Raw genomic sequence first — 27943 nt, forward strand, 5'->3', positions numbered from 1 at the left:
AAAAATCTCTTACTCCACAAAACGCTGGCGCAAGGAAACACGGCCGCTGCAGCGAGCGAAATCACCTTCGTTCTGCCTTTCGCTTCAACGCACACTGAGCAGTGAGGACACAACACGTACAAAGGTATCAGCTGATACCTGTTGCTTCTGTGCCTGGTAGGTTAAAGTACGTAGTTCCGGCGCCCGTGTTTCTTTCTTCGTCCTGCTGTGCTGTTTTGAAGAAAAATACGTAGTTTCTGCCTGAGCGATGCAGCACTCCCCCCCCCCCCCTCACTACTACTACTTTTTAACACGAAAGTGTTTTATGCCGGGGTCCACCAAGACTTCAGTGACGCATTTCCGTCACGGAAATGACGTCGAAAAAATATACACAACCAGATGGCAAAGAAAAAAGGTACCGCCAACGGGCATCGAACCCACGACCGCTCGGTCCGCAACAACAGATGCCGGGCACGCTATCCACTGCGCCACGGTCTTTTTTTTTTTCTTTATTTCCGGTTGTACATCACACAAACGGGGACAACAGAATTATGTTACATGACACCACCAACATGTAGACACACATACCGTCAACCACTGGATAACCAACATTGTGATTTAAAATTCCTTCATAGTAAGCAGGGGCTCTACCCTAGCCAGCCATGAAGGAACACATTCTTTTGTTTTTTCTACCTCAAGAAACCGGGCCATACTTTCTTGAAAATACTGTCTTGCTGGTCTTCTATCCGGGTCACAGTAAAATCCAGCCATTCGTGAGCGCCATATACTGTGCAAGCCAGTCATCATGATGAAGTCAAAAGGTAGCCCGTCCTCATTGTCTATTGCTAAATACCGAATTCCATGAGGGTCTAACGGAAATTCTTTTTTTATTGTCCTCTGCAACACGTCCCAAAAGTACACCCCCTCCCAACAGTGCAGAAAGACGTGGTCAATTGTTTCAGGTTGGTTACATATTAAGCAATCGGAGCCCCATGGCATATAGAAACCTCGCTCCTCTAAAAAGGTTTTTACCGGTAATGTTCCTGTGTGCAATTTAAAGAAGAAAGATTTTGCATTTGGAGGTGCTTCCATTTTTTTAACTCGCTTAAGTACATTCTGACCCTTGCCAGCAGCATATAGCGCTCTGTACATTGGGATGGGCAACACAAGGTCACGTACATCCTTATAAAGCTTTTTCTTTCCAACAGAAAAAAGGTACTCGGTTGAAAAGCGGACGCTCAAAAAACGCACACTTGCCACAACTTCCTTCATATAGCCTTGTACTGCACCTTTCATCGTTTGAGTGCTGACAACAAACTCGGGCAACAGTCGACCAAGTCTTATTTGGCACACTGTTAACAGGAAGGGGTCGCTTGCCTCACGGAAAAAGAAAAACCTATTTACCAATTGTTTTATGAACAAATGTGCCAGTCCAAGGCCTCCACTCTTTACCCTTCTAAACAAATTTGTACGACTACACCTTTCCCAGTTGGACCCCCACACAAATGTCGCAAACACCCTATGCATTTTCTGCACGTTTACCCTTGAACAGTACATCACTTGCATCACGTACCATAGCTTAGACACAAAAAACCAATTGCATACGGTAGCCCTAGCAAACATAGACAGATAATTTGTCCTCCACCTACTCGCTTTCTCACTTATTTCTTTTGTTTGCTGCTTCCAATAGTCATCAGTACTTTTGTATAACTCCAGCGGAACTCCGAGATATTTTACTGGCGTTTTGGTCCACTTAATGTTAGCAAAAAAATCAGGGGTTGAAGGCCACGCACCATGCCAAAACCCCAGGCACTTTCCCCAGTTTATGTGACTTCCTGTAATATCAGCGAAAGATTTAGAAACTTTTAGTGATTCTTCGATGCCTTCATAAGAAGTACTACATATCGCAACATCATCAGCATACGCGAGTAGTTTGACCTCTGAGGATTGTAATTGAAACCCACTAACAACATTGTTCTGGAGTATTGACAGACATAATGTTTCGATGTAGATTCTAAACAACAGTGGACTGACAGGGCAGCCTTGACGAACGGAACGCTCAATTTTAATGGGGGGTCCCAGTGTCTTGTTTATTATTAGTCTTGTACTACCATTCCGATATGCCAGTGCAACGCCGTCAGCAATTATTTTACCAACATTAATGTGCTCCAATACTGCAAACAAAATAACATGGGCGACACAATCAAACGCCTTCTCCAGATCCAACTGAAGTACGGCTACACGAGCTTGAATCATGTCAACACACTCCAGAACTGACCGCATTCTATGAACATTTGTTACTATGGAACGACCTTTGATTCCGCACGTTTGGTGTGGACCCACAATATCTTTTATTACTGACTGAAGTCTAGCCGCCAAAATTTTCATTAAAATCTTGTAGTCTACATTCGTCAGTGCGATTGGTCTGTACGCCGTGACTTGCCTAAGTTTTCCGACTTCATCCGTTTTTGGAATCAGTACAGTGTGTGATTCACCAAACGACGGCGGCAATCTTTTTTCCTCATATGCCTCGTTAAAAACCGCTGCTAGTATGGGGGACAAATCGTTTTTAAAACACTTGTACCACGCTGCACAAAGGCCATCTGGCCCCGGGGACTTGCCTGGATTTAACTTATCAATCGCCCTTTCAACTTCAGAAACAGATACAGGTAGCTCCAATGCAATTTTCGCTTCTTCACTCACTTGAGGCATGCGTCCCAAATATTCTGCTTTAAATCTTTCCAACTCTACATGTCGACGTGCAAAAAGGTTTTCGAAGTGCCTTGAAAAGATATGTAAAATGCTGTTGTTATCGGTTGCTTCGTGACCATCCGCCTCTATTTTTTCAATGTGATTCCTTCGAGCGTTCGTTTTTTCCAATCCTAACGCTCTTTTGGTGGGCGTCTCTCCAACAGCTAAAGCCTCAGCCCTAGCGCGAACGAGTGCACCGCGATAGCGTTCCTCGTCATGCAATTCAAGTTTCTGCTTAATATTGCGTATGTCACTTTGAAACGCTCCCGGCTCTTTACACTCCAAGTCTATTAACCTTTCCAAGGTAGTTCTCAGTTCTTTTTCTTTCTTTTTCTTTTCATAACTCAATGCGCAAGAACGATCGATGGCCTTTATTTTTATACGCTGCTTGAACTCTTCCCATTGTCCTGCAAGTTTAACGTCATCATTGATTTTGATGTCTTTGATGCAGTTCAGTACCTGATCCAAAAAACATTCGTCGGATAATAAATTGGAATTCATCTTCCACAGATCCCACGAAAAACTCCCACCTTTTTTTTTTCTCCCATATCACATTTAACTAAACAATGATCACTGAAGGAAACGGGATAGACAGCATAGGTCTTACAGTGCGTGATTATTTCAAGAGACGCGTAAATGCGGTCTAGGCGAGCGTGGCTATGACCCTGAAAATGTGTGAAACGCACTTCTCGCGTCCCCTCCATACAGCCACCCACATCTTCTAAATCATATTCTGTAATTATATCGGCTAGCACCCTGCTACTCTTGTCACTCATAACGCGTCCGTTTGATCGGTCTCGCGCATTAAGGACGCAGTTAAAATCACCAAGTAATACAAGCTTCCTATCCAAACTTAAGTGATCTTTTAACTTGGAAAAAAATAGCGTACGTTCCTCACAAGAGGTCGATGCATAAATACACACAATACGCCACTGGTATTCATTTAAAACAAAATCACAAAAAACTAATCTACCAGACGGGCATGAGAAGGTGTTTTGCACAGCAAGACCCGGTAACTTCTTAATGAACAAGACACAGCCTGCAGACGTTCCTATGGCATGGCTTACAATGGCGTAGTAACGTGCCGTAAACCTTAGCATCATGCCCCGGGTCTCCTCGTCACCGTCTACTTTTGTTTCTTGTACAGCTAGTACATCCAGATCGTGATCCACCAGTAGCCTATACACTTGGCTCTGCTTCCGCTTGGCAGCCAGACCTCTAACATTTAGTGTTGCCAATCTTAGAGTCGGTATAAAAGCCATGGCTACCTAGTGAAGAAGTTAACCCGGAGCATGATGCTTACCTTCACCGTCTAGCACGCAGCTAGACGTCTCCGGAGCCTCCAGGTGGACCCGTGCCACTGGAGGGTGGTGGCGTCTTGTGTTTCTCCACAGTCTGGTTGGGACGCAGTCTTATGCTGCTGCGTCTGAATGAAGACGCCTTCGTAGGAGGCCCATCCACATGCTTTCCACTCGACGCCTCGCTCCCACCCGCAGACTGTTCGTGGGGTCTCTTGCCAGGGGCTCCGACATTGGCGCTCTCGTTCTTCACTGGAAGGGGTTCGGACGATTCCATCGGATTAGGTGCCTCCGTTGGGGTACCTGTGCAGCCGTCCTTTGTTTGGCAGGCTAGCTCGTATACCACCGCTTCAGGCTCCTTCTCGGCTTGCGCCGTTGGCCCATCTCCGCCAATCGATGCGGCGGTACATCCTGACGTATCTGAGGTTGCTAGGTCACCAGCCCCTTTCGCAGCATCCTCAGCCTCTGTCGCGTCCATCACCAGTTGTGCTGTGTCTTCACCTTCGGCGGACCCAATGGCCGATGCGTACGTGCGCATGCACTCATCTTCACCGTGGCCAAACCGACGACAGCGCGAGCAGCGGGGTACCTTGCATTCCCTTCTGACATGTCCGGTACCTTGGCAGCGCAAACACTGCATTGGCCGACCAGGTGCAACTACGAGAGCTAGTTCACCAGCTACCCTAATTTGATGCGGGAGATCTTCAACCTTCACGCCGCTCTTGAGCTTGAGCAGCACGGACCGAGTGGTCGACCCCTTGTCGCTGACTCCTTGGACTCGCCAACGCTCCCGTGTTACTTGAACGACCTTCCCAAAGGCCGCCAACGCCGTACGTACGTCTTCATCGGCGACGCCATAGAGCAACCAATGAAGACGCAGCCGCACCTGCTGATCTTGGGGGTCCACGATGATGCAGCGTCGCCCCTTAACCCTCAGCTCCTTCACATCCAGCAAGCGTTTCGTAGCGTCTGCGTTGCACATGGTGACAGCCCAGACATGGTTTATCTGGTAGGCCCCCAGGGCTAACATCTCTGGCAGCAGTCCTGTAGGGCCAAGCGCGTCTCGGAAATCTTCCACTCGATATGGCCTACCACGCACATCACCGTGTAAAAACACAGTGTTTTGCGCGACGCGTCCCTTTGGCAGTGGGGGCAAAATAATCTGGTACCCTGCGTCTTCATCTTCGTTCATCCTGTTTCCGCGGCTAGTCTGTGCCGCAAACGCCGCTCCATCGGAGCACATGATTCCTGCGTCCGACGCGCTTGAGTGCCGACGAAAGAATGGCACTGCGCCACGGTCACAGACTCTGGAAGCTTTACGAACGCGCCTTTTATATCTACCACTCTCCCGGTCGGCTGGGTGGTGTTGACCTCTGGGAGTGGTAAGGTAAAGTAATTTGTCATTGCTGTGGCCTCCGAGACTAGCACCTGCAACGCGTTTACGCGTCCGTCCCATTCGGCGCGTTTTCAATAAAAGTTGAATTTTGTCAATGCCTCAACACACCGCGAGGTGCCGACCTTTGCCCAAGCGTCGTAAAAGCGTCGGCCTCGCTCAGCATCACGCTAATACAAACCAAAAATAGCTCTGCGACGCACGCCTGCCTCACTTGGCTGTAACAGCGCGTTCCATGCTCACGCGCTCGCCCCGAGAAAAATCGTGGCCGGGCTACCGGGGCGGCACGACGCGCTTTGCGTTTCCCTCTAGTCCGGCCGTGGTGTTCAATCACATTTTAACATGCCGCGGGATTGCGACCAAGTTCTGCGTCCAATATGCGACGCTCTTCTGGCTATCACACCTCGTTCTCTGATTACGCTTTCACCGTTAACTACTACAGCTACCACAAGGGTTTGCTTAATCATTTAACATGGACGTTGGTCGTCGGGATGGAGACGTACCACCAGTCATCAAAGTGGGTGCATATACGTTAAACGGCGCCATTAGCTGCCAGACATCAATATACATTGTGCAAACTCTCTTATATCAATGTACAGTAAGCATTCAGTTACTTCTGTAAGGGCACGCTTTACTTTCGTGTTATTCCGATTCCTATGACGGAGGGATCAACCGTGTTTTTTTTGTTCCTCTTCTGCCTTTTCTTTTCTTCTCTCTTTTTTAACTAATCTCTTCTCTTCACACTCACTGTCCCTTTAATTACCATTCCCCTCACGAGTGTTTCGGTTGAGGTGTCCTGAATTTAGAGACAATTATCGCGCATTCCACACTCCATCTTCTTACCTTTCTTTCTTTCTTTTAAGGACCACTAACGACAAAAGACGGCGGGCGCGTTACCTCTCCACTTGAGCCGCGATCGTCGGCTGCCCTCGAACGCTTTCACTCTCACATATAACATACAACGCGCGGGGCAGTGTTATCAATTTAGACTTTATACGGAAGATGACAGCGACGATGACGGCGAGAATGCGCCTGGACAGTCCGTATAACTGCTACCGCAAAAAAAACATTAAAAAAATAAATCAGAAGCTGCGCAGAGAGTGGCTGCTTGGCCACGGTGCCACACACTCACTCAGCCTCGGTTCGTCGCAGGTGGGTCCGGTCCAGTCCGGAGTACAGCTGCACACGAAACCACCCGCAGGTCCACCGCTGCACGTGCCGTTGTTAAGGCATGGGGAGCTGGAACATCCGTCACTCGTGCTATCGCACAGCCGACCCGAGTAGCCGGTTTCGCAGACGCACAGGAAGTCGTTGCCACGGACCTGAAGTATGGTGTGTTTGTCGGTTAGCGGTCGTTATATATTACTATTTTAATACATCAGCGCTCAAAATCACGGCTAAATTCTGCTCATAGATTGTGTGGGCATTTATGTGCGCTTGTGTGTTTCTGTTGATCAACATTCGATCAGTAAAGAGGCTGAAAAAGCCTACTTGCGAGCAAGTGCATTACGTGCTAATGACATTCATAAATGATTAAACAGTAGACCACCTAAGGGCCAGCTATCCGTTCATCAAAAGTAAACTCTAGGAACTAATAAGGCATGTAAAAACAAAGGAAAAAAGAGCGGATAAAGAGGAAATAAAATAATGACGAAACGGTACCGAGAAATAAAGTAAAATTTACCTCTGACGTAGCCGGCTATAAAGTGAGCGTGTTCTATTCGCTGCTCATGCACGTTCACTATGGCCTTGGGAGCAGCAACGTAATTATTTAACGAAGGATTATTAAAAAAGCACCAGGAAGGTCTTGATGTTTGTACGAGCCAGTTCTTGTTAGTTTCCTATATTGTGCAGTTGCCGAACTATGCGTCGAGCTACGATTTCATACAATTTTCTTGCCAGTAACAGAAAACGGAGCAAGTTCGGGTGTGAAGCTGGTCAAGTGGCCGGTTCTTGATCCCTGCGAGATGGTTTGATGAAAGTATACAATAATGGGAAATCATGCGTCAGCGTGACGCATGATTGTACAGAGAGCTGCATATCACTGCACCACGATAAAGGCTTTCAATTATGGAACTTAATAATTGAATGGTCAACAGACGGCAGTCTAACTGTTTCGACTAACTCGCGCCAAGATTTGAAAATAGAGAGACAGGCGCTACAGAAATGCTACCAGTTTAGTATGTATTACTTTCCTTTTTCAACTAGAAACATTTTTAGTCTGTTGCCTTCATTTTTAATTAACAATAATATTTCAGTTTTGGAGCATTGATTCAAGTGCAGTATTTGGACTACAGAATCAGCCGGGCCTATTGAGGAATATATAAACAATTTTTCCGCGATAATCATCTCCGCAGCTTTTATTTTTCCGAGCGGTGAAGAAAGCATGCGAGATTCGAGAAGGCAACGCGTGACTAAGCACTGGTGGGCAGAGTGTATACACATATGTCCTCCAACATGCTTCAAACAAATCATCAATGCTGTATACAGACCACATAATAAGCCTTACGAAGTAGCTTTAGCTCGGCGGCTTCTGCCTGAATACATGACAATTAAGAAATTGTTTTTATTCGGAACAGCGTTACTCAAGTCGATTGAGTGATGTCACTTAGTGATTGGGTATTAATCGTAAGGCTGTGTCCCCTGCTGAATTGTGTTCAAGATTTCCCTAAAATTTTATATTCGCTGATTTATCTATTATTTTGTTGAAGCAGCTGATGTTAACCTCTGAACAATCACCCACCTAATGCGTCATCTGGTAACTGTCGGAGGCACACTTTACATACAGGACGTCGACTTTATCGTGAACTTTGTTGGAAATAGCAACATTTTCCATAATAGCAACATTTTAGCTAATCAAACTTTTGTATATAACGCCGTAGTTCGGAAGTGAAAAACTACATCGCCATTCGGTGCATTTTCTGTAATCGTATATCTAAAGCGTGTAAAATGGTTTCGTGGTACACTTCTGTAAAATGTGTCCCGTATATTTAGTAGAACTTTCGAGACAACTTCGCAAACAACATGTGAGTCTCACGTAAGTTGTAAATTCAATGCATGCTTTAGATGCTCTAGTGAGTGCATTTTATAAAAACTCAATATCGCTTTTCTGGTGAAGAGTTGCATATTTGTAAAGTTATATTTTAGACTGCTGTTTCTGACAACACTTGCGAAAAAGACTTCTAGCCCTGAATAAAAAATTACTTCGACGACGTTTTCGCAAGATAATTTGCGTGTTTTTACAAGTATTCAAATACGCGGCGTGTGAGTTGGCGCTGAAGTAAACCTTCCTCTCAAGGGGAATATTCAATTCTAGAAGTAATTTCGAATTTTATTTCGAATTGACTTCGCATACGGCATAAAGCGCATAAGGCTTTATTCCGCCTTAGACATTTGCCATGTGCAGTGCGATCGTGTTCTTTACGAGCAGCAGGCTCACCGCGTGGCGTTTGTGGTGTCTGTGTTCGCACGCCCGGTCATTTTAACATGAATACCCGCCAACTAGCTCAGCTCTCTATTATTCTGTAGGTTCAATGCGCCGACACCTGGCGTCATGAGCTGCGTCATTCAGTGAGCGGGCACGCGTTACCTGGCAGAAGCCGTGCCTGCAGGGCTGTGCCGCACACGGATCCAAAACGGGGGGCAACGCCGGGACCGGCTGGGGCTGAGATGGGCCGACTCCGGGTTCGCCTTGGCGCAGACAGCCGCTCGGTCCCACTCCGTTGCCCACGTAGCCCGGCGGACAGCGGCACTCGTGGAATGTGCCCGAGCGAACTGCGAATCGATGGTAGATGCGAACGAAAATTACGCTACAAACTGACTGTAGTGGTTGTGAAAGACAGCGTTAGCTGTAGCTTCTTTTAACATTGTCACATTTTCGTTCAGTAATTGTTGCATCTATGACGCGAAGCAGTTACTCATGGCTGACGAAATAACTGGGCTCTCCTTGTGACATTTTTATCACATTTCTTTACAGGCCGCCGTTACGCTATTCGGAACCTTTTCACTACATTCTACTAACCCAGTGATATCGAGAAGTGATTTACTATCAGAGTCACGCGCCTTTGCGCCGAAGGTCCGCATGGTCCAAATAAACTTACACGGGTGTCACACAGCGCACTCTCAATCGCGATCCAGCCCAATCCTGATTGGTAGTGGCTGAAAGTGCGCCATGGGTCATCCGTTATACGGCGTGTATTAAATCATAGAAAGAGAGTATATCGTGAGGTGTCCATATGACCTGCAAAGATGAGCAGCATAACTGGCTGATAACAGGTTGATAACATCTTGAAATTTAGGCGCAACTAGGCACTCCGTCATTCACACACACGTTTACAAACGAAAGTAATCACGGCGACACCTACAAACAGCACTGTTTGTGGGGTGTGGCCATAAGTACTTGCGTGGGTGAATGCGCGCATGAATGAGGGAGTGCCAAGTCGCGTCCTGCTTTTCGTACTTTCAAGATGACATATTACCATCTAGCAAAACAGCAACTTCTAACAGGTTTGATAAGAGACCGTCGTGCCCGCAGAGCTGTTGGTTGTATGGAATTTTAAAACAGAATGTAGATTGGTTTCCCAGAGAAATGAAAAATAGGAAGTCTGCAAGCCAAGAGTCCTATTTCCCAAAGGATTGTTCCATTTTACAAAACTTCCCTACACCTTCATTTCAATAACGCAGTACACCTGGAGGGTTTAGAAGAGAGACGACACATTGCTTAGATGAAATATAGGTAATACTTTTAACAACGAAATAAAATCTGCGTTAAAGCCGATGCATTCTAGAGACCGTGGGCGAACTGTAGCCACAAAGACTCGCGACTTAGCTATTTGAGACAATTACCGACAACTTTTCATTGAATGTGAAAACCAATAGAACTCGACTGAAGAAGAGTATGTCAGAACTGACTCTGCACAATTTTCCTTGGCGCAGTCGTCGTAGTAAATTTGAAACATCGCAGTAAGGCACAAAAAAGGGTGTGTTGTAATCAGTTCATATTTAAATATACCAGCACGACAACAAGGGAAGAAACAGAGAGAAAATGACCCAGGGCGCGCGCGCTGTCTTGCGTGTTTCTTTCTCTTTATGTTCCGTTGTTTTTGCAATGGCATTTGTAATCATGCATTCGAACATCATACCGGTGTACCTAACCTTGCACAAGGTCTGATAAAGAAGCTAATACGAAGTTACGGAAAACCGCGAGCATGTATTACTACATCCCTTACGATCACTACGAACTTACTACACGAAATTATAACAACCATTTTAAGTTATGAAGCAATTTTTTGCACTGCTTCTCAAAGATAAAGTAGCTTAGGTCGTGCAGCGCATACATGTGTTGGAACGCACACCCGGCATCATTAGGCTTGTCCTGTTACATTTTGTGAGGACGGTCGAATAAAATCACCGCCCCTAAACTCTGCGGAGATGCTTCACCAGCAAAGCTGGAAGGGTCGGTGCCAGGTTTTATCACTGTGTTTATCACCCAGCTATTCTACTCCATGAATGTGGATGATCAGCGAAGGTGTGTATCACACGGCACAGAGATGGCACTGAGTTTTGATGAAAGGCATAGAACTTTCATGAAAGGCACAGAACGTCCCTTTTGAATGTAGCGTATGCTACATTCGTGTCCTTCCGTCCTCCTCCACTTGAGCAGCATGCATATTTTTATTAGTGGATCGGAGGTGAGTCGTGGGGTTTGCCCAATTTCTGTGGCAGATAAGTTTATGCGCGCGGACATTTCTTCATTTTTATTGCAGCGGTGGTGGGTGCTACGCTTTGTCCAATTTCTGAGGCACATACTTGCGCTATACGGACATCTGTTCCGCCTCGGCATATACAGCGTATCTATTAAAACCATTTGCTATCGCGCAAAATAAGCGTTAAAAATGGGTATGTGCGTGTACCACAGTGCAAAAGAATTTGGATATGTTTGGGATGACAATTCTCGATCAATTTTCGGTGAACTAAGAAGACTTATTCCTGAGAAATCCGTAGTGATTTCGCTTCTAGCTTCACACGACTAACGGATGGCTGGAAATTTTAGATTTCAATAACTTTACCTTGTGAGACTGCGTACGATTGATTCGCCCAAGTCTACATTTCCGCTGAGATTCATCATTTATGGTGTGTACGTTCGGTGCCTACGAAATAAGTCCCATAAAATATGAAATTTTAGCGTTGAGATGACTTAATGGTGCGTATTTTTTGCGACACACTTACCAATGCACGTGGCTATGGGACTGCAGCCTCCATTATTGACGTTGCAAGCGCCAACGTAACTGCAGCTCACACCGTCACCAACGTATCCTGCGTATAAAGATAGCAATGCCAAGCCTAGGTATGATAGAGGAGGAGGAGGAGAGGTATGGCAGAAAAAGTAAAACTATGACTCGAAGGCAAGAACCATGTAAAGCGTAGATTACATCGTTCTAGTTGGCGTTAGTGAAAGAAGCGCTTGATATAGGGCTATGAGTGGTACCTTGAAGAGAAACAGTACTAAATTTCAAGTTAGAGAAGTAGAGAAAATAAGAAAGGTTAAGGAGACGCATGTCCGGTCTGCTGCCATGCACTCCTGAAAGTTAACGGAGTGACATTCTGCAGTTTCAAAAGTTACATCTTATGAGGGGGGTTTCCTTTGTCCCCATGTCCTGTGCTTATTACGCATTATAAAAAAAGAAAATGGATCACCCGGCTCGTTATCTTCTGTTACTGAACCAAGGGTAAACTCTGCAAAGAGCCATATGAGGGCAACAGATAATGAAGCTAAGAAAATAGGTGGTGCCAATTGTAGTTTTTATTTCAGGTGTACTAATTATGAGATACAAGAAAAAGAATTAACGTGGACGAAAAAGACAACCCTGCGTGAGGATGTGGGAACCGAACCCGCATCCTTCTCATTAGGCCTGCGATGTTCTACCAACGAAGCTACGGTGGCCCTCTTTCCCCGGTATTATATGCAATATACACGTAGAAAGAAGGTCCATACTGCACTAACCTGGGGGGCAAGGACCGCAGAAGCGGGAGCCCACGGTGTTGTAGCAGTCTACGCGAGGATTCTGGGAACAACCGCCATTGTTGACGAGACACTCGTCGATATCGGAGCAGGTGTAGCCGTCTCCCGAATAACCTGAAAGACATCGAGAATAGGACATATGCGGGGCGCCTGTGATGAAAATAGCGATTCGCAGGTCATATGAGATTCGGCGCCGGCAATCAATACATTTGTAATGAACATACGGGAATTCCGCGATAAGCTGGAATGTTAAATTAGGTTTATCGCATACTACAATGCCGCCGTTCCAGTGGCATTAAGACTTCGTAAACCAGGAAATGAGCAAGAAATGAAACAACAGCAAAAACAAACGACCGGTATGAATTTCTCTCACTGCCTTCTACTGACGTTCAGCAGGAAATCTCTAGTATGTGATTGCGGTTATGACACTCTCTAAGAAAATACCACATTGCACTTTAAAGCGATGAAAGACTTAGTGCACCGTGTGCTGAGAACTTCTGGAAGAAAGCTATGAACATGCGCTCAAAAATATGCCATGTATACAGCCAAAATTAGCTGTAGCCCTTCATTCCACGTGCTGTTAACCAGCCCATCGGGCGCGAAATAAATTCAGGTAGAGCGCTGAACAGATGTATGTTAGAAAAATGTCAGATTGAGATAGGTGGGATTTGTTGTTCTTTTTTTTGCTGCACATGTAGAACGCAATGCACCAGGAAAGAAATGGCCGAAGCCCTATCTTCAGTGAAGTACCATAACATAGCTTTATTTTATCGCTTTTAATAGTAATGATTTAAGACAGCCTCGTTTTTTTTTCTGTCATTATTCGGTAGCCAAACTGGCAAAGCTTTTGTTCCCAAGTACTCCTTTCCATTTGCCATATTAAAGCTTGAATATCTATGAACACTCTAAAATTTTGCTTGTTTGCAATGACTTCAAAGTATCGACAAACTAGTACCCGCTTCTAGAAACGGTTCTAACACAAGAACTTTGGTTTCTTTTTACGAATATGAGGGCAAAAATTTTCCTGCACAATTTTTAAATCCCCGCCAGGCCTGGAAAATTCTTTGACAACTGCATTCCTTTAGTGTATTCTTTCTCATTTTTAAACATATTTTCATTGTTTGTTGATCACTGAGAGGATTTGCTGCAAATGTTTTTGTCAATCATTTCAGGTGACCGACTTCGGATTGTACGAGCTTGCCAAGTTTTAACCACGGCTGATATTGTCTGACTGTCGTATGATATTGCGTTTGATGTGGTGTGTAAAATGTGGTTAATGCCGCACATTTATTTGCACCAACTATTAAGATACGTGCCATTTCAGTAAGCATATTGCGAGATCTGTTTTTACCTATATGCATGTATGTGAACTACCCTGAAACGCGTGAAACATGCCAACAAGGTGTTGCGCCTAAGTACGCCTAATTTTCAGCAGCGTGACTTGTGCACTAGCCTATATCCCGTCAAGCCTCAATTTTGTGCTTCCCCTGCCGGGCGCATAAGGAGGCACGCAGACGCTTTTTCAGATTTCGGGTGTTGCCTCATTTTAGAAGGATGTCATGTTTGTTGCTTTATCTTGATTCCTGCTCTCTTTTCATTACCTTGCTTCAAAATTACGGGACCTTCAAATCTAATAAAGAAAACTGATGATATTGCCGTGTTGTGCCAATTAGTCCTGCTGAATCCCGCGAGGCAGCGGCGAGCAAGGTGGCGCAAGGTGTCGCCCTTTTCTTGTTTTCGTCAGCCAAAAGGCTTCATTTAAGAGAAATAATATTAATAATAATAATGATACTGGCCTAATTTCCATCAACACAAAAGTGATGGAAATAAAGCCGATCTGGATTTCTTCGTAGCTCTGCGCTACAAACGCCGAGTTGCCAATTTTCTCTTTCGCCACACTATCATGCAGATACTCACAAGAGTGAATGAACTAAACGTAAATCTTACCACTCGGGCATGGTGCGCATCCGAAGCCTCCCGGATAGTTGATGCAGGCCACGGGCGGGTTTCTTGAGCAGAAATGATGACCCGTACTGCACTCGTCCACATCCACGGAGCACGACGGCTGGCCGAAACCCTTGGTCCAACCTTGTTCGCACAGGCACATGTACGGCGGCTGCGGGCAAACGGAGCACCACGGAACCACTTTAATCGCATCTATCTATCTATCTATCTATCTATCTATCTATCTATCTATCTATCTATCTATCTATCTATCTATCTATCTATCTATCTATCTATCTATCTATCTATCTATCTATCTATCTATCTATCTATCTATCTATCTATCTATCTATCTATCTATCTATCTATCTATCTATCTATCTATCTATCTATCTATCTATCTATCTATCTATCTATCTATCTATCTATCTATCTATCTCGCCAGCGAGTCAGCCAGCCAGCCAGCCGTTTGTCCCATAAAAATTCCTGCAACATGCAGAGCAACCAGAAATGCTTGTTTTAGAGTAAGTGCTTACATTGTTGGTCCGTGGCAGGCTGACGCAGGTCCCGTGGTCACAGAGTGAGTGCGAGCTCGTTGTCGTGCAGCTATCCTGACTCTCGGTGCAACGAGCCCCGTAAAACCCTTGGGCGCACTCGCAGCTGCAATAGCAGTGAAAAAAGAAGCGACAAAAGAAAAACGTGATCAAGGCAGCTTCGACTGTTGTTCAAGACGTTCGTCCTATAAAAACCTCCTTACACGAACGAGATTTATAACTATGGCTAATATCGTAATCGGCATTAGAGCATGCTCTTCCTTTCATCAACGTAGCTGTCGAGCGTTATCCCTGCGGAAAGGATGTCGGGAGCTGCAAATGCCGCATGCACATCGATTACGCGCTTTCTACGTCATGCATATAAACGAAATTGTCACCGAATGCTGCCATTCTAGTTACTAACGCACCTCCACTCGACAGGAGAAGAAGAAATGCAAAGGAAAGGCAAGTAGGTTTACCAGGTCGCAATTGATTTGCCACTCTGCACGTGTGCGAGGGAGAGAGACAGGAAAAGAATAGAGAGTGAGGAAGAAAGAGAGAACAGCTGGTACGCGGGCGCACATAGTAGCGTTCACCGCGCATAATCAAATCAGCTTGACATTCAGGTTGTGACAGTCCAAGGATTCAATCGTCGGAATCGGTGACTAGAGACGAATGCAAGAAACACCGGGATTCGGAACAATTGTACAAGCTCTGGACTAGCACAACGGGATGCACACAAAGAACTGGAGTGGCAAATTATTTTATTTGAATATTGCGCAGTTATCAGGTGTAGGAAAAAACTAATTGCACTAGTTGTACCTGTGGGGAAACTTCATTTGCACTTAGTCCATCATATCCTAAATTACTTTTGCGGCATAGAACTCCGCATATACCTAATAACGTAGCAACTTGGTGCACGGAACCTTAGAAAGGTTGTCATTGCATACATAGGCGTGCGCAGGGTGCCTCTTCCAGGGGGGGGGGGGGGGAGGCGGAGGTTCATCGCGGTGCCCCCCCCCCCATTCCTATTATGTCAACGTATGGGGCAGACTTTGACCCCCCCCCCCTTTCTTAGGTGTCTGGGGGGCGGCCGCCCCCTCATTGCGCGCGATAGCGGATGCGCACACCGGCGACGGCGGCGGATATCTACGCGACCAAAATCTGCTGTTGCTGTGATCTCATGACAGGTTTCCCTGTAAAATCTCGATACACCAATTTTTACAGGGTTAGTTAGTGGTTTCCAACAGCTTTACAATTAGCCGCCAGTGAAGGTGCTTACCGGTAGCTTCCTGGCGTATTTATGCACCGCGCGTTGTTTTGGCAGCCGAGATCACTTCCCGCCAAGTGGGAGCACTCGTCCACGTCCACTTCGCACCGAGGTCCCTATGAGACAAGAAATCTCAAAGTCATGGTCTGCACTCCTGTTACTCTATAGGTTCCATTTACAGCTGAATGACGCCGCGGTGGGGATTGCTTCGTCATCTCAATGCAGTCAGCTCGATATATTGATGGGCTGTTAAGCACGTACCTCTTATAAAGGAAACAGTTAAGTAAGGAAAGTATCACGAGAACGGGCCGAGAATTGTAAAGTCAAAAACCAACTACATTGAACTCGGCTAAATCAAATTATCCTTTATATTGAACTACTTTCGAACACGCCATTGCTTTAACGTCAATGCGTAGGAAAATTTACGGCTACGTCGAACGAAAAGAGCCAGAACACTTGATACGTCGAACATTGGACAGTGCGAAACGCCACAAGAAGTTGACGTTCGCTCTCAAGAAGTCGGCTTTTTCACACGGAAGAGGACATTCCCTCAAGCATTTCGGAGAGTGAGCGGTTTGATTACGAGAGCCCTATCGATACCGCATTTTCTCGTCTGCAGCCCGCTCCTGCATATAACCCCACCGCCACCTACAATCTCCACAAGACATATAAATAAAGAAAACATCCGCTTGTGTTGCCCTAAGCAGCCTTTTTTGCATTATCGTGAACCATTCCCGTGAAGCCAACTTACGCACGAAAATTCGGGTCGAAAATATAAAAAATTGATTAAAAGCTTTATGACAAATTATACAATATATCACTAGTGCCCTTTTTTATTCAGTTCGATTTATGCGGGTTTGACTGTAAAACATACAGGGAATCAACCTCTTTTATGGCTGACTAGCTGGCGGATTCATGCATGCCGTAGAGAACAAGAGAACACAAATTAAGAATAAAAGGAAATGGGGAGACCACAGAAAAGGACATAATCCTCGAGAATAAATACATTGAATAATAATGAAAAAATATTTTTAAACGCACGGTGTATACAATAGTAGGGGTGTCCGAATAACAAATTTTCATCTTCCAAGCGAATTATGGTGGTGAAAACCGAGCGCAAGTCGAATAAAATATTTTCAAATATTTTCCAATACAAATAGCACAACTGCTGACTCTTGAAAAACAATTTTAGTTCACCAACAAGATATTAAAAAGTAAGCTTGTTGTACAGCAAGAAATATCAAGGATGTCCATGCATTTACAACACTATGGTTTTACGGTACCAGATATGCAGTTATTTAATGTTGTCACGAAGGATAGCAAGCTGCTTGGAATGTTAGGGAAGCAGCTACACCGTTGTGCATGTCACCGTTTCTTCAGACAAGGGAAAGAGCCGCTCAGTAGTGCTGACGTGTAAATCTTGTTGTCAGAGTCAAATACCCTAAGCATGCTTTTTCATTTGGAAGGCTCAGTGAGAACTGACTGGCGCAATGTTCATAGCATGTGTTTCATTGTAGGATGCCACCGAATAATGTTGGGTTTCCTTATTTTTAGACTTTCTTTTGAATATCGCAGTAGCTCTCCCCATGTCTTGGTGGTTTTGTTCAGTATACTTTCGGCACTCTATTGCAACAATGTTCTCGGCCTCATGCACAATGCAATGCTCTGGTCACTACACTTTAACATTGGCATGACACTTACAAAAGCGCATTGGAAGGCGGGGGAAGCTGGAATTAATTTGCCTATTTGGGCATCAACATACGTGCAACTTATCACAGGTATTCAATTCTTTGTGCTGATTTGGATACTTGTTGTGAAGTTTTGTGGTGTTCGAATAATTCGAATACTAACAGTGACTTGCAAATCGAGTGGAATGCTCAAGTATTCGGATCGAATATTCCAAGTTTAGAATATTCGCACACCCATAAATATCGGTTCAATGTACGCGTTGGCGTTTTCGCATGTCTCCAGTGCCATTGTAAAAGTGATAATCACATTATTAGGTAATGAGTATTCCAGTGAAATTTTTGCAACGTATACAGTTCATTGAGCTCATATGTGCCGTGGAAGCGATGGCTACAAGTGCATAGTGTATTTCATAGCAATGGCTTGTATAGAGAAAAAAAGAAAGAAATGGACCTTGACATACCTCCCATGACGGTGGACAGATGCAGGTGAATGCGTTGAAGCGACCAATGCATGTGCCACCGTGGCTGCATGGATTTGAGGCACAGGGATCTTGGTTCAGACCCTGGATGTGAAACGGAGCTTATTTTAAAACTTGGGTAAACAAAACACATGCTGGTTTTAAATGCCTTATTCTCAAGACATTCTGTTTGCTGTGCAGATAAGAGAGCTTTCCTAAAATACTGGTCGCGCGAAAGAATAATGAATGCGACCTAAGAAGTTTAAATGATTTGCTGAGCATGAAAGTTCCGAATAATAAAAAAAGAAGAGGAGCACAGCTCTGTCTTTTTGACTCTCCGTGGTGTCATGTTGATTGTCGTGCTTTCAGCAAACTAATATTCAATAATTATTGTTGTGGACCTCAAGGTCCACCGGCTATCAGGCTGTCTTGTGGGACAAGAGACGAGACGTCCGAAAGCAACACTCTTTTAATGGAACATTATGAATGAAAAATAACAGATGGCTTCGAGCGAGCGCCAGCTCATGAAGAGCAGTGACGATGATGAAAGACGTCTGCTAGGCTGACGAAGAAGAAGTTCAAGCATTTATCAAATCTCTCTCATATTCTGTTATTTCCTCTCTTTTTAAGTACTGTCGCTCATACTAACAGGGAAAGGCAGCTCGTATCTGTCAGTTGTTTGCATCGAAATAATGAGAAAATTGGCCTTTGTTGCCTAGACACCACAACAGATGAAATGCTGAAATTCGGTGCGCTGACAAGTTGACAGAAGTACCATCAATTGCTTTACTTACAGTTCGTCGATGGTTTAGTAAAAAGCACAGCTTGGAATTTATCTCCGTAGTTGACTTATAAGAGCCGGTGCCTAGTTTTTTCTTTTTTCTTTTTTTGAATAAATGTATATAAGGAGAAGTTGGTGCGCCGCCGGCTACTTCTCTTTCGTAACAGTTGCCGTCGTGATGCACTGATCAAGCACAAACTAGTGACATTAGGAATGCGGGGTAACTATTGGCGGTGAGCCTTCGGACTGATAGCCGTAAGAAAATTCATCGAAAAATATCTTACATTGCGGAGTCTTCGAAGCGCCGTCACCAGCCGGTTTATCTGAAACGAGTAAACAGATGTTCGATTGCTAAAAATTGCCCGCCGTCGGTTGACGTGCTCGTTTGCTGTAAGAGCGTACTTACGGATACTCTCACCACCCGAGTGAAATTCGCCTCTAACCTCCGAACCTGCACGTAAGAATGTCTATGTTAAGCTCTCTCCCATAAGTGTCACACGAGCACTTTCAATTGCTGTAGAATCCTATTAGGACCGAATCTGTGGCTTGGGTTACCTTTGTAGCTTAACGTAATGAGCCAATTGCGATCAAAATTATTCTGTGACTGTTACCCACACAACACAAATGTTCTAAAAAATACAAAATTAACGAGTGGCGGGGTGAGGTAGTTAGTATGTCGTCGTACAAGCTGGCCCAATCCCCAAGAAAAATGTTTTTTTTTCCTGTATAGTGACTGACGCAGTTCTAAATCCTGCGCTAAATGCAGCTCCGCTACTGTGAACCCTAAGTGCGTAGCAGTGGCACCCAGCGACTGCCATTCCTAGTGTTCAAACCACCAATGACGTCAGTAAGCATGTACGGTTTCCCCGACACGAGTAGAATCTTGTTAGGTAGATTCGCAAACTTGGTGTGCGACATGCGTGCCACTTTTTGCTGCGCCTCATCGATTTCCTGCTTGTTACGGCAGTTGAGGTCATCTGCAGCCAGTTCCTTCAGGTTGTTTCCCCCTTTAGATGTAGCGACGAAGCGCCGGAGTAGCGCCGATGGTAGAGTTCGATGTGCGCGCCAGCAGATGCAAACGAGAGCGTCGGGGCAGCCTGACCAGTCGCAGGAGCAATCCTGCGCTCGGCGGGGCAATGGCGCCCTCTCTTGCGCGACACGGGTGTCAGCCGCATGTTTCCAAAGCGTTTTTAGCGTTCTTAAGTTAGTTATTGCGCATTACTTCTTGGTTATTTCAGTTAATTTTATTACGTTAAACTTTGTTCGCTTACTTTAACCCGGTTTTGAGCATTGCAGGCCTTGTTTTACGCCTGTATTGCCCCCTTGATGTTGAGCGCGACCAATCGACATGGGACACTGGATAGACGACAAGATGGGAGCGCTACGTGCTTAAAACTAGCCCAAGATAAAGCGCTACCACTTTGTACGCCATCGTTAGGTTAGCGCCATAGCGTTTCTCACAATAATACCTAGAGGGGAATCTGGCGCTAGTGTCTACGCGGGCTCCTTGAGCGGCGCTTCAACCACCACGGGAATGATGGGAAGTACAGGCTTCTGATCTGCTTCGGATGGATTAGGTTCTTGAGATACGCGACGCTTGTTTGACGAGTGTAAAACAAAGTGATATGAAGGTATTTCCAATTAAAACTTGCTTCTTTCCTTTGTACGTAAAACTTATTGCAAAAAGTTTGTGTGACCGTGAGATGAAACTGAAACCTGGACAAATTCAACCACCAGGGTATGCATTGCTCTGCGATTGTGTTCCAGATTTGGCATCACAATATAATGAATTATTTTCTTTACAACACTTAAAACAAACGCGCCTGTCTTTCCCTCAAAAGTACGCATTATCTATTTATGAAAATAACAGTACCGTATTGAGTGAGAAACACTCAACGTATCATCTGCTGCGATGCCAGGTGCGTCTGTCCAAGTGGTCTGCCCCCAACGCATCTCTCGTTTTGTTGTGAAGTCAGTGGAGCGTGATGGTAAGCCTACTTAGCTTCGCCGTCGTTTTGCAGTCGATTTGAAAGAGTTTTGACAAGTAGCGCTTATCACAAAACCTGAACTCTACGCAATTTTCTGCACTGACATGGGACGCTACATCTATGCGCAGCGGTGAGTGCACGGCGCTTTGCTAAAACTGTCAAATACAACCTGTAAAGGTGCAACGCGGCAGCAAAGCAAGAAACAGCTAGCGGTCTTCAGACTCTTTGAACTACAAGGCAGTGCTTGAGTGCTTTGCAACGCACGCCACTGCCTACGCCTCGCAAAGAAGGAAAACTGTAACTGTAGAAAAAGATTCGTAGACAGTTCGCTATCTAACGAAATCCCATCCGAAACCTGTACTTCCCATCATTCCGATGGTGGTTGAACGATCGCAGCGCCAGTTTCCTCTCTAGGTTATTGTACGAAACTCTATGGTTAGCGCCATCACTTTCGCCAGTAGTTCAGGAGAAGACGCAGGATTGAAATTATGAAATGTCGTTGAACAGATAATATCGCCGGAGCCACGTTTCGTGCGCCGCGGTGAAGGAGTGGTTACGGTGCTCGTCTACTGACTCGAAGGTCGCGGGTTCGATCCACGCTGCGGCGGTCGCATTTCGGTGGAGGCGAAATGGTAGAGGCCGGTGTACTGTGCGATGTCAGCACACGTTAAAGAACACCAGACGGTCGAAATTTGCGGAGCCCTCCACTACGGCGTCTGTCATAATTATATCATGGTTTTGGGACGCAAAACCCCAGATCTTATTATAGGAGCCACGTTCCGACATGCAAAGTTGCTTTACGTGTCCCTTTCTTAAGGCGTCGGCATCAGCGCCAATTTTTCATCAAGCTCAAGATTATTATCTAAACGAGACTGGTTACTTTTATCTACTGCAGCTTAGACAGCGTATGCACACCTTATTCTGAGAAAAGCTTCGCGGGAAGCTTTTGCTCACAGGAGCGCGCAGTAAATTTCAGACCGACCTTCCCCAGGAGTTTGAGTAGCTGTATGAGCATCAACATTTTGAACACCGTCAGTATAACTTCCCCATATTCATTACTAACAACGACACATGACCAGCTCTCGTCTTCTTCTCTGCAGTGCACAGTAATTCATAGCAATGTACTTTGTTGTACAGTACAGTTTAAGTAGAGTATGTACAGTGCTTGTAAATGCTCTTGCATCAGCACAACAAGCACAACTATTGGCCTGATGGCTTGTAGGGACAGGCACGATAATCAAAGACAAGGAGGCTTGGAGATGAACCCCAACCTGTTAACCATGCTTTCAATGTCTAGAGAAGAGATTAAAAAAGAGACATAGACGTTGCTGCAGCGACCCAAAACAAAGGTGCCTACCCAGTTCTACATTTGCAAGGACACGGCTTTATCGCATGTCATGCACAATTCTATGACGTATACACATTCCTCCAAATATATAAATCCACTTGTTTCGAGGTCTGAGTTACAAGAGTTAAAAACATGCAGCAAAGATGATATCTAACATGTAAGGTTTATTACTGTCAGTTCTGAAGAAAAATTATAAGTTATCCTACCCAGCAGTGCTTTTAGATATGAATTTTGAAGCTTTCACTTAGTAGTTCTGAGTGCCATCTCAGCAGTGTTTTCCTCTCTATTTCCGCTCAATGCAGCAATGACTAGGCTATGATATTATATATAATGGTATGTGTTAGGATATTTACGTAAGTACTAACGTCCCTATAGACCAACAACGAAAATGTAATTTTGCTTTGTCGTCTTGTTTACAGCACATTTACGTAAAAAAAAATAGATCGCTACAATCAGAAATGCGACGGGTATAGCTCGCTAAATTCATTAGCAGTGTTCTTTTTGTTGCCAGGCTATTATTATCTATGATTTCATTTTAGTCTTCCTTTTCTCCAAACCAACATTGTCTGGATTTCAGAATTCCGGTTCGCACTAGGAGACGGCATACACCTGAGATTATGCGGCTGTCTTGTTCGTATCGGCTTCGTAGCGTTTCCTCGCGGCTACAAAAAAAAAAGACAAAAAAAGACGGCGTTGTTAAAATATGATTAGAGTAGAAGTACACTCGTCTTTTGAGCAATCCATAAACTGGCGCGCAATATTCCCGCAAATTACTCGCATACTACTCGCACCATATCAGATGCGAGCATTAAAAAAAAAAGAAAAAAAAGAGAATAGAAGAAAGAGAAGACAAAACAGGACCTTATTACACGCACCTTCGTTTGCAGCTGTTGACATTTTGTGCTCAACTGGCCCATTTGCGAGCGCAGCGTCGTCACGGTCTCCACAGTTTCTGCCAGTTCTTGCAGCTGCAGCGCCGTGCAGGAAATAACGATTTAGTGAGGCACAAACGTAATTACCACGTACAACAGCATTACGTGGGAGAATGGCATATACTAGGAGACAGTGAGAACACGAACAATTACTAGTACCTGAGTGTTCGTCGCTATTGGTTCAATAGTCCGCGCTGCCTCTGAGACCTGTAATTAGAAGACACATTTACAAGCGGGCAAAGCATTTGCGATGATTGCGGAAGCTAAGCTCTAACACTGGTACTGGCTTAATCTTCGTCAACTATTCGTGGACATGTCGAATGCCTTAATTCTCTGAGAACATAAAACACCGAAGTGTACAAGGAAAGTGGCACCCGATAGGCGAGAATTTATTGAGTTAAAAAGAACTGCAAATAATGACCAGACACGCAAAGTAGCCTAGGACTCCGTGATGATTTTACATATTTTTAGGGACATTATGGCGCTTGGCGTAGACACTCGTAGTAGAGAGAGAAAGAGAAGGCGAAGGGAGGGAGGCCAACCAGAAGGTAGTATCCGGTATGCTACCCTGCACTGGGGTTGGTGAACAGGGGGAGAGACAAAAAATAAACAATAAGAACAAAAAAACCACTCACACACACACGAGACACTCGAACTTAAAAAGAAAAGCATGTGAGCTCGGACACCTGCGCGCCAATTATACAAATAGCGTACCCGGAAAGGTACCAGTAATAAGAACCACCATGGCTACACATCTAAGTTGTGCAAACATCTTGCTTTAGAAATGTCCTTTTGGCTAGCAATTAGGAAGTACAATGCGATATGGCTGCGTTACAGCTGATAATGGGCTCAATATTCTTAAGATAATGCTGTAATACGCCTTCTTGCGAACGTGTGTGGGAAACGCCTCACTTGCAATCAATTACTTACGAATGCAGGATATTTTTTCGTGGCTGCTAGGCGCCAGCGTCGTAAAAATGCACACAAACGAAAACAGCACACAAGGGTAGAAAGCACTGTATTTTCTGAGATATGTGTCCACGACTGTTCTGGAGAGCTCAGTGTGTTGACTTTGTTTTTCACAAGTATAACACGCACTGTGCCATCACTGACAATACAGTTGTAAACTTGATGGCTCTTATTTTTATTCACTCCATTCTGCCGTCTGAGAAACACTCTTTTGAATGCAGGTTATGTATGTAAAAATGCAGGCAAATGCTGAGCATGGCACGGAAAAACGTTAATTACCGGTTATGTACGTACTATACAAACTCACAAAAGTAAAAAAAAAAGAATACAGTTAAGCTTTACAGAATATAACTTCAAACACAAAGTAATCACTTTCCATAAGGCTTAGACGGGGCTGCTTGGAATGTCATCGCCCTATCATTACGATATTGTCACAGGGTCGTGACGTCGACGAAGGCAGCAATCGGCGTGTCCAAAATGAAACTCTTTATTTGGCTCACCTTGTGGCCGGGAAAGAAAACTCAAACTACAGCAATACACACTGTGCGCTGAGAGCGGCGAACAGAGCGTCGGCCGTCGAAAAACTGAACCGCGGCAAGACGCGTCGGCATTTATGCATGCGACATCGAACATTCGAGCCTCATCGCTCGGGGTCGCGCAAGCTCTCGAATAATCTTGACTAATCGCGTCATGTGCGTAATCCTAACAAAATCATCTACTACAACCTGGAACATTCCCAGACATTCTGGCGCGGCTTGCGCAAGGCAGTAGTAACGCGTGTAAGGGGGCGGCAACGTAAAACATAGAAAGAGAGGAGCGCTTGTGGCATTGCCCCCCTCTGAAAAGGCATCGTCCCGATGCTTAAACAGAAAATTCAAGTGGGTACAGATATAAAGTGCAATAATAAAGTAAGAAGTACAGTTCCCAGGTTCGCTAACGCGCAAAAAACGGCTTAAGGCGCATGACATGGACGACTTCAGGTCGTGCGCGGCGTCGTTGAAAGTTCGTAATGCTGTCAGGGATGACCTCGCACTCAAGGGCGCCGAGACGTCGGAGCGCCTTGTATGGCCCGAAGTATCGACGAAGAAGCTTCTCGCTAAGTCCCCGTCGACGTATCGGCGTCCAGACCCACACGCGGCCACCGGGTTGGTACTCCATGTGGCATCGTCGAAGGTTATAGTGATCGCTGTCGACCCTCTGCTGGTTCTTGATGCGCAGGCGGGCGAGGTGCCGAGTTTCTTCGGCGCGTTGCAAACACGTGACGACGTCGAGGTTGTCTTCGTCGGTGGCAGTTGGCAGCATTGTGTCGAGCGTCGATGCTGGGCTCCTTCCGTAGACAAACATTTAACGCGTCATCTGCGTCGTTTCTTGTATGGCTGTGTTGTATGCGAAGGTCACATACGGAAGAATGGCATCCCAAGCCTTGTGCTCGACGTCGACGTACATGGCCAGCATGTCGGCGATGGTCTTATTTAGACGCTCGGTGAGGCCATTGGTCTGTGGGTGGTTGACTTGTCTGGCTGTACCTCAAGATTGCCTGGGTTAGCTCCGCAGTAAAGTACGTACCTCTGTCAGTAATGAGGACCTCTGGGGTACCATGACGCAGGACGATGTTCTAAATGAAGAAGCTGGCTACCTCGACGGCACTGCCCTTGGGCGGGGCCCTTGTCTCGGCGTAGCGGGTGAGGTAGTCGGTAGCTACGACGATCCATTTGTTTCCGGAATTCAACGTCGGAAACGGCCCCAGTAAGTCCATCCCAATTTGCTGGAACGGCCGGCGAGGTGGCTCGATAGGCTGCAAAAGTCCGACTGGCCTAGTCGGTGGTGTCGTGCGTCGCTGGGAGTCTCGGCACGTCTTTACGTATAGTGAGTGACATCGGCGGCAAGGCGCGGCGAGTAGTACTTTTCCTTTTTTTCTGGCGATGGTGCGGGAAACACCGAGGTGTCCAGCCGTGGGGTCGTCGTGTAGGGCCTGGAGGACTTTTGGTCGCAATGCTGAGGGCGGGACGAGAAGGTAGTCGGCTCGAAGTGGCGAGTTCTTCTTTAGAACGCCGTTTCGCAGGAAAAACGACGCTAGTTGTCGCGTGAATATCTTCAGAACGACGGCGGTACTACCCTCGAGTTATTCCATAAGGCTTCTGAGCTCCGGGTCGGCTCGCTGTCGTTCGGCGAAGTCGTCGGCACTTATGGTTCCCAAGAAATAGTCGTCATCCTGGTCGCCGTGCGGCGGTTGGTCGACGGGGGCACGAGACAGGCAGTCGGCGTCAGAGTGCTTTCTTCCGGACTTGTAAATCACGGTAATGTGGAATTCTTGAAGCCTCAGCCTCAACCGTACGAGGCGACCTGAAGGGTCCTTCCAGTTAGCTAGCCAACACAAGGCGTGACGGTCGCTCACAACCCTGAAGGGTCTGCTAGAGGTAGAGGCGAAACTTTGACGTAGCCCAGATGATGGCCAGAGACTCCTTTTCAGTTGTGGAATAATTAGCTTCTGCCTTGGATAGCGACCAGCTAGCATAACTGATGACCCTTTCCAGTCCATCAGTCTTCTGCACAAGGACGGCACCGAGTCCTACGCTGCTTTCGTCGGTGTGGATTTCCGTATCGGCGTATTCGTCGAAATGCGCAAGTATCGGTTGCACCTGCAGGTGTCGTTTCAGTTCTTGAAGTGCTTCAACTTGCACCGTTTCCCACGTGAATTCGACGTCGGTCTTCATGAGTTGCGTTAATGGCTCGGCGATCCGTGAAAAGTAATTGACGAAGCGTCTGTAATAGGCGCACAAGCCGAGGAATCGGCGTACGGCCTTCTGGTTACTGGGTGGCGGGAAGGCAGCGATGGCGGCTGTTTTCCGCGGGTCTGGGCGCACTCCGGACTTGCTGATCGCTTGACCCAAGAACAGTAGCTCCTCGTACGCAAAGCGGTAATTTTCAAGCTTCAATTTGAGGCCAGAGGTCTTGATTGCTTGAAGTACAGTGCCAAGTACAGTGCCAAGGGGCCAACGCTTGAGCTTCGCCTTCAAATGTACAGCACGATAGCGCAATCGGGCCCCGTGCGCATCGCCTTCTCAACTGCTAGCCTGACTTCGGTTCTCGGTGCATGTCTCAACCGTGCCGCAAGGAAACGAAGGTCCGTGCGCGTAACAGTGGCCGTTTCAAGCTATCCTAGAATGCCTACTGCAAGTACTGCTACGCAATGCCCACTATGGCATAATTCTTCCTTTTGCGAATCCACGAAGGGCCCAATACGCGTCCTAGGCAACACGCGAACCTACGCAGCTGCTCACTTTGTTGATGCTTTTGCTGCTGCTGATGATTAAATATGTCTGAGCGCTTTGTAATGGGCGGGTCTTAAAACACCCACTCGTCGCGAAATGTTTTGACGCCCGGCTCGACTACGTTTCTGCACGCAATATTACATGCATTAGGGGACTCTTCCCACTGCATGCCATTCATGTAGTGTTTTTTTCCAAGCTGATTCTACAAATGACTTCGCTCTGTGGTAGAACACCTGCTTGCCACGCAGAGGGCGTGGGTTCGATTCTCACTCGAACCGCATATTTTTATTATATATTTTATTTGCATCTTTCTGGATT

At 45.8% G+C, this 27943-nt stretch overlaps 1 protein-coding gene across 1 annotated transcript in view; it reads right to left on the reverse strand.

Annotated features, from left to right (window-relative positions):
* Positions 1-27943, reverse strand: part of LOC119394421 (cubilin) — a 230161-nt gene that overhangs the window by 189954 nt on the left and 12264 nt on the right. The window contains exons 3-14 of the mRNA XM_037661722.2: positions 23544-23591; positions 23328-23420; positions 19523-19567; positions 19401-19439; positions 18339-18440; positions 16202-16305; positions 14923-15046; positions 14390-14558; positions 12425-12556; positions 11650-11736; positions 9011-9195; positions 6554-6743 (exon numbers count right to left, since the gene is read on the reverse strand). Of these exons, the coding sequence (XP_037517650.1) occupies positions 6554-6743; positions 9011-9195; positions 11650-11736; positions 12425-12556; positions 14390-14558; positions 14923-15046; positions 16202-16305; positions 18339-18440; positions 19401-19439; positions 19523-19567; positions 23328-23420; positions 23544-23591 (1318 nt within the window). The remainder of the gene's footprint in view (positions 1-6553; positions 6744-9010; positions 9196-11649; positions 11737-12424; positions 12557-14389; positions 14559-14922; positions 15047-16201; positions 16306-18338; positions 18441-19400; positions 19440-19522; positions 19568-23327; positions 23421-23543; positions 23592-27943) is intronic.

The sequence above is a fragment of the Rhipicephalus sanguineus genome, chromosome 5 (assembly GCF_013339695.2).
Source record: "Rhipicephalus sanguineus isolate Rsan-2018 chromosome 5, BIME_Rsan_1.4, whole genome shotgun sequence".
Classification (NCBI taxonomy): Eukaryota; Metazoa; Arthropoda; class Arachnida; order Ixodida; family Ixodidae; genus Rhipicephalus; species Rhipicephalus sanguineus.